This window comes from Pundamilia nyererei, unplaced genomic scaffold (assembly GCF_000239375.1).
Source record: "Pundamilia nyererei isolate P.nyererei 1_Seehausen unplaced genomic scaffold, PunNye1.0 scaffold00120, whole genome shotgun sequence".
NCBI classification, from domain to species: Eukaryota; Metazoa; Chordata; class Actinopteri; order Cichliformes; family Cichlidae; genus Pundamilia; species Pundamilia nyererei.
The window spans coordinates 365,079-372,232 of NW_005187521.1; the positions used below are offsets into that span (position 1 = coordinate 365,079).

Genomic DNA, 7,154 nt, shown 5'->3' on the forward strand with positions numbered 1-7,154 from the left:
TGAAGTACAACCTGTTTTGGAGTGCGCTATATGTCTAACCTTGAAGGGTAACCAGAACCTCAGGGAATGTGACTCACAGTCTACATTCCAGAAAAGTGGAAGGGGGAAAACTTGGAGATGGGTCACAAAAACACATAAATGAAAGTGTGAATTGTGTTTAAAGAAAATGAAAAAGCAAAGTTGAAACAAAAAGGAAAGCGGTGTATTTTTACACAACTCAAATGTTTGCTTTTTGGCAACAAAAAGCCACCATGGCATCAACCAGACAGAACAAACTTCTTTTTTTCTCTATCCAATAATTACGTTTTTATGTCACCCTGTGTTGATGCTTGGAAAGTCTGTAAAGCCTGTCTGGCCCGAGTGAATCAGCTAAATCACAAGTCCTGTGATGCTGCGAGATAAAAACAATGTTGATAGCTTGTAATAAACATGCCAGGTTCTCTAAAAGCTGAAAACTCTGATGGCTGGCAGAAAGCTTTGAAGTTGGAGCTCACCTACCAACCTACCACCATCTCGCTTCTCCTCTTGTTTTGTTCTTATTAGGGAACTGGCAAAGACTCCAGGCACATCACCTAGAATTCAAATGTATGAAAAAAAGGAAATACATCAAAACCTCTGCTGTGCGTCTGCGTGTATAAGAGCGTGCACCCATAGCCTACATTTATTTATCTTAGCTACACATAGCTAAAGGGATGCCTTGTTAACCAAGCAAGATGCAGACTTTCTATTTCGTCCCAGGTTGCAGAGCTTGTGACCCAGAAAGAAATCTGTGGTCTGGGGCTTTCTCTTCAGTGGTCTCTCCCTCACGGCCTAACATGCATTCAAATGCACACAGCGGCACGTTTCAGACTGGCAGGTAATGCAGGAAGGCCAGCTTTAGAGGGCATAAAATATTCATGTGTGTCTATAAAGAGCTGGCAAGGTTTCCTGGCTCACAGGTATTGCTGCTGTCTGTGCTTCTTCATCACTGCCTGACTGCTTAGACCCTGAGGTGCTAGATTTGTCATAGGGTATGATTGGACAGTATGTGGAAGGCCCAACAGAGAGAAAGTCCCTCCGCCCCTCCCAAAGTGGTCTTCTTTTGTTCCAGGATTGCAATATCATGTGTCAGTAATATCAGGTAAGCCTGATACCGGTGTTGATGGATTAGTTCTACTAGAGTTGTAAAGGGTCTGGTCATGAACACCTGCCCAGATTGTGCCAGCGGAGAGTCGCCCTGCTTTGTGTCGCATTTACAGCCAGTGGGTCATTGTAGTCTGTGAAGAGATGTTGGTTCAAGGTCTCTTTAGTGCAGAGCAGACAAGAAGAAACATGGAGGAGTGTTGGACATGAGCACTCGAGCCTTTCTTTTCCTCCCATGAGTGTCTGTGTGGTGTTCCAGAAACTTCTAGTCATCTGAATCTCCAAAGTCAAACGCAGAGGATGAGAGAGAGGGAGAGGAAGAGAGAGAGAGAGAAGAGAGAGCGAGACCCACACCACACAAGCTCGCTGACGCTCTGAGTATCTCCCTTTTACTTTGCAGCCTCCCATCACTTCCCTCTCTGTGCTGACCCACACCTGTACCTTCTCCCAAATCGGCTGATATCTTCTGGCCCCGAACTCCAATCTTAAATTAAGAAACTGATGGAGTGGAAGAAGGAGAGTTTCACTCGATAGAAGAGCAGCTGTCAGCAACAGAGTTGCTTTAAAGAAAATCGCCCGAGGGGGACAGAAACAGACGGGGACGAGCGGAGACAGGCGAAGGAGCGAAAAAGAGAGGAAGACTGCTTCAGGTGACCGAGTTGCAATGGAGGTGCACGGCATGCGCGATTAGGGAGCGCTGGGCTTTTGTTAAGGTGGATTACAAAAGTGAAAAAGCCTCCAGAACTGACCGGGACCGCCTTTTTTCTGCTTGAGTTGACGGATTGTCTCCGAATCATGAACGTGTCGCCTCCAGACCGCAGGAAAAACATGCGAGAATTGGCTCTGGAGATTGGCATCAGAGTTCTGCTTTTCGGAGTTTTCGTGTAAGTAAAGGCTCCAGCAGCTGAGTTATGTGAGAAACACTGAAAACATTCAAATTAATAATAAAAAAAATAATAATGAAAAACTGCCTGGCAACTACGCGCGTCTTGGCGATGACATTCATTTTCGTCACTGATGTTATACATGTGCCTTTCCATTATTTCGACACAGAAGTGTTGTGTTCAGGTTTATGTGCCGCGGTGTGGTGCTGAACGAACAGGTCCCCGTGCTTGTGTGTGTGTGTGGCGGGAGCTGCGGTTCAGCAGCGTGGACAGACCGCTGTCAAACCAGCAGCAGACCGACGCTGTGGTTAACAGGTTGCAAAAAACAAAACAAAAAAAAACAACTTAAATCTCCACCAGAATAGACTTTCTGTTATGAGCGCGCTCTGTACTGACTCTTATGAAAGAACTAGTATTTAGTTTCGTTGGATCACAGCCGGTTAGAGAGCTGCAGCGACAGCTCATCTGACCGTTTCACCAGACACGACACAGTAATCTAACTAAGCACACAATGATGAAATGATACTTTGCCCCCCTTTTTTTTCTGTGAAGCTTCTTCCTCGCAAGCAAAAACTAACATAAATAGATTATAATTGTTTGTCTATCTTGGAGCTTTTAAGCTCCAGGTGCATCATGATTTTATCATTTACCATTTTGCTTATTTTTATGCTCGATATCATCCCAGTTGAGCTACAAGTCCCGATATCTACAATGCATCCCTTTGCTGCATCTTTTCCATTTATGGGAAAATAAAAGAAGGAAAAAAAAAGAAGAAGACGCTCCTCTCATTTTGGAGTGTGTAGACACAGTGCGTGCATTCCGTGTGTGTCATTAATATCTATCTCTTGGCTAAGTGGTCCAACTCTGTGTGTGCTCTCACAGCAGACGGATTATCCGGCCAACAAGAGCCTGATGGTGTGTCCTGATTGTGTTTGACATGGATAAACTCAGATGGAGAGATAAAAAAAAAAGCATAAAGTATCTTGGATATGCCCTTTGTATATTTGAATGTGATACTAGGCTCTAGGATTTGCTTCTGTGAATCTGTGCCACATTGAAAGAAAAATGCAGTTTCACACAATACAATCTTCATCATCATCATCACGAGGCAAGTGTTGTATTGTAGCACAGAAGCCCCAGCCACAAAGCACTTGATCACCTTAATGAAGTGAGTTTTACTCCCCATATTCCCTCTACACTGCACAGAGCTTTAATCTGCTTCTGATAACACTCAGTCTCCCCCATCAGTACACTTGATCTACCCCTAATAGGATATTAAGAGCAGGATGGTTACCGAGCATCACGTTCTTCTATGAGACAGTGCACACACACAGACATGCACTGCATGTTGTTCAGCTTTGGGAAGGTTGTTACTTTCCTGCTGGGCTACATTTGATACCGATACCTTGGATTAAATAGGATTAACTAGTGACAAAGCTGGTGAACCAAGAAGCCATAGAAGCCAGATTCCTTTGTTTACTGTTCATTTTTGATTTGATGGATACAGAGTGCCAAATTTTAAGAGCAAGTTTCAATCGTGTATTCAGAGAAGGGAGAATTTGATCTTCTGCGTTTCTTTGGGGCTCAAAGTTATTGTTGTATCGAACAAGTTTTATTTCAGCAGACCAGATAGAGTCGCCCTCTGGCCTCGAAGGGCAGCGGATCCTGTTCGTATCTAACCACGAAGACTGTCGTGAAGGCAGGATAATTGGGGTCAACTAGTTTCTGTTGTTTTCTCCGCTGAAGGTGTAGAGGACAGGTTTTGGCTGCCGCTATCCGTGCCTGCTGTGCGGTGTAGGCTTGGTGTAGGTGTAATGCACTGTATTTTTATCTTGGGAAGAAAACGACAGTCTCATCTGTGCATGTTTGCCAGGGAGAGTTACCAGTCGTCTTAAATTTAGTTTCACAACTTGGTGTTTTCTTCCTCTGCAGCTCACTCTTGAATTTGACAAACTGGAAGGAAAATGAAGAAAAGATTTTTGCTCATTTTGCTGTTCATATTCTTTCATAATCGTGAACATGTACCGAGGGGAAATGAATGAATTCATCCTGAAGTAGGTCTAACGAGCAGATATGAATGCATCAGAGGTGTCTTTCCCATATGCAAGTTTGGTAATTCGGTTTGTCTTTGATTCTGATTAAATAATGCTGACTGTGGCAAGGAAGTTATCCTCTCTGCTTGACTGCCCACCCACACAAACAGTGGACTTTAATCCTAAGAGGCTTGAAATCTCTGCATTATTCACATCCAAATTTTTCCAAAGACAGCCTGCCTTTAAGGGAACGTTACTTTCTATTTGCCCTTGCTTGCCACGCTGCTGTCTGTTCCAAGCCTCGGGAGATGCAGTGACCTTAGTGAGAGGCTGAAAGTGTGACTTTGGGTTGGCCCTGTGCTATGAAACCACTAATGCCATGCAGTCATCATAGGTTAGCACCCCAGGAGTCACGCATGTCTTATTCTAAAGGGATATGATCTCTGACATTAGGCAAAGTATAAAACAAGAGAAACACAAATAAACACAAAGATAAAGTCCTTTTAAAAAAAAAAACTCTAGTTAAATGCTCAGCAAAGAAGGAGAGGATAATGAGATTGGTCTTATTTCCCTTTCCTTGTAATCCAGAGCGCAACAAGCAAGAGCTTAGACAAATACCAAGGACTCATTTCTTCCTTGAGTGGTTGTGTGACAGAGCTCGTGTCCTCAATCAAGCAATACAAGCTTGAATTTTGTCAGTGTGTTTGTCCCGAAGCTCATAGTCGGACAATTGAATAAGCACGTCCCATAAATACCCGAACACTGCTTGCAAGCAGAACAGGCGACAAAAGCAAGAAAGACAGAGACAAAAAGAAAGAGACAGAAGAGGAAGATAAGATGGAGGACACACAGTTAGGGAGATCTAGATTGTTGAGAGATTTTCAAGATTAAGACCTGAGGCTCAGAAAATAGATAGGCACCATAACAACCGTGAGAACCCGTATCAAAGCAATCTAAAAGCCTCTTGATTGCCCAGAGAAGATGGCTGCTATTTTACAGGCTGTCATACACAGCAAAACAGAGTAGATCTGTTTGTGCCAGAAGCAACAATTTGGAACCAGGCAGAAATTACTTATTTATTGAAGAAAATTATGGTGATAAAAAAGGATTATTCTTAATTGCATGCATTGGTAATGAGGCATACTAATGTGTGATCTGAAGCTGGCATCAGCCATTAGATCATTTTTTGATATGCAGTGTCATGAAAAACTATTTGCCCCCTTCCTGATTTATTTTTTTTAGTATTTTTCATTAGTATTTTTTGCATATCTGTCACACGTACATGTTTGAGAGCAAAAGTTTTTAATATTCGACAAAGATAATCTGGGGAAATACAAAATGCACTTTTTAAATATTTCTTAAATGAAAGAAACTGTCTACACCCCCCTATTCATATGTGGAAAAAGTAACCGCCACCTCGTGTTAAATCATGAAATAACTGCGTAACCACAATTTTTGGAAAGCTGAGTCACTCACAGGCCTGATTACTGCCAGGCACGTTGAATCAAGAAGTCCTTAAACAGAATCTGTCTGATGTAGGCTAAAAGATACCAAAACGCAACCATGATCTAAGAAACTCTGGAGGAGATGAGAAACAAAAACTTTGACAACAGTCACTCTGGAAAGGGTCACAAAGCCAGTATTTAAGGCTCTGGGACTCTAACCATGGTGTGAGCCATTATCCACACATGCAGAAAACTTGGAGCAGCAGTGAATCTTCCCAGGAGTGGCAAGCCTACCAAAATTACTCAACAACTCATCCAGGAGGTCACAAAAGAACCTAGAACAGCATTTAAAGAACTGCAGGCCTAACTTGCCTCAGTTAAGGTCAGAGGTCTTGTTTTACATTTGCCAATAAAAGTCCTTGATGATCACCAAGACTTTTGGGAAAATGCTCTCTGTACTGACGAGACAAAAGTTGAACTTTCTGGAAGGTTTTTGTAATATAGCATTTGATGGTCTGATGATCTGGGCAATTTTGCTGCTTCAGGACCTGGAAGACTTACCATAGTTCTAAAAATTTGCTCTATCAGAAAATCCTGAAGAAGAATATCTGACCATCAATTCATCCCCTGAAGCTCAAGCACACTTGGTTTATTAAACAGATTTAAATCTGAGATCCTTAAACAGGCCCCTTGTGTTCAAAAAACCTCCAATATAACAGAACTAAAACACCTCTGCAAAGAAAGTGGGCCAAAGTGACGTGAAAATTAGTCATAGCCTGTTATCACAACCGGCTGATAGATTTAGGAGGCAGTTTCTTTTTCACACAGGGCCAGAGAGGTTTGGATTACTTGTTTCCCTTAATAAATTAAATCATAATTTAAAAACTGCATTTTGTATTTACTCGGGTTATCTTTGTCTAATATTAACATGAGTTTGATGCTCTGAAACATGAAAGTGTGACAAATATGCATAAAACTAAGAACTCAGGAAGGGGGTAAAATGCATTTTCACAGCACTGTAGTTGCTGTCAAATGAGGTTAGATGCAAGTGTATTGAAATAACACAATTCATCCCTCAAAACAGTGACTGCACATCATTCCCCATCTCAGAGGAAAGTTTAGGCAGTAGCGAGATACAGCCCAGAGCGTTAGCCAGTCTCCGAGATGATGGGGAGGAGCAGAGTCTTGAAAGAAACTTGGACTTTTTGAGAATAAACAGATTGTTTAGTCAACACGTCTGTTGGATTAAAGGTACTTTCAGCTGCTCAATATTTTCCCGAGGGTGGATCTGCATGTTTGATTTGGCAGAGATTTTTCACCATTTTACACCAGATGCCCTTCCTGACGCTATCCTCCCGTTTATCTGGGCCTGTGATCCCTGAGGCTGGGTTTATTTCTCCTGCCGGTTATAAACAGTGTTGGGACTAACGCGTTATTAAGTAACGCGTTACAGTAACTACGTTATTATTGTGGTAACGAGCACGGTAACTAGTTATTATGCCAAAATCAGGAACGCGTTACTCGTTACTGGGATTTAGATAGACTCGTTATTCGTTACTTCGTGTGGCGGCATCGCGGAGCTTCCACAGATTCAGTAACATTAGCAAGTGGTGGAAGCCAGCAGGTGGATGAGGGAAAGGGGAGGCAGGAGGAGAGACCCGAAGCGGCCG

General features: G+C 42.6%; 1 protein-coding gene across 1 annotated transcript in view; it reads left to right on the forward strand.

The window, feature by feature from the left end:
- Nucleotides 1-1,503: 1,503 nt before the first annotated feature.
- Nucleotides 1,504-7,154, forward strand: part of plpp4 (phospholipid phosphatase 4) — a 49,606-nt gene continuing 43,955 nt past the window's right edge. Inside the window, exon 1 of the mRNA XM_005742370.1 lies at nt 1,504-2,006. Coding sequence (XP_005742427.1) covers nt 1,918-2,006 — 89 coding nt within the window. The 5' untranslated portion in view covers nt 1,504-1,917. The remainder of the gene's footprint in view (nt 2,007-7,154) is intronic.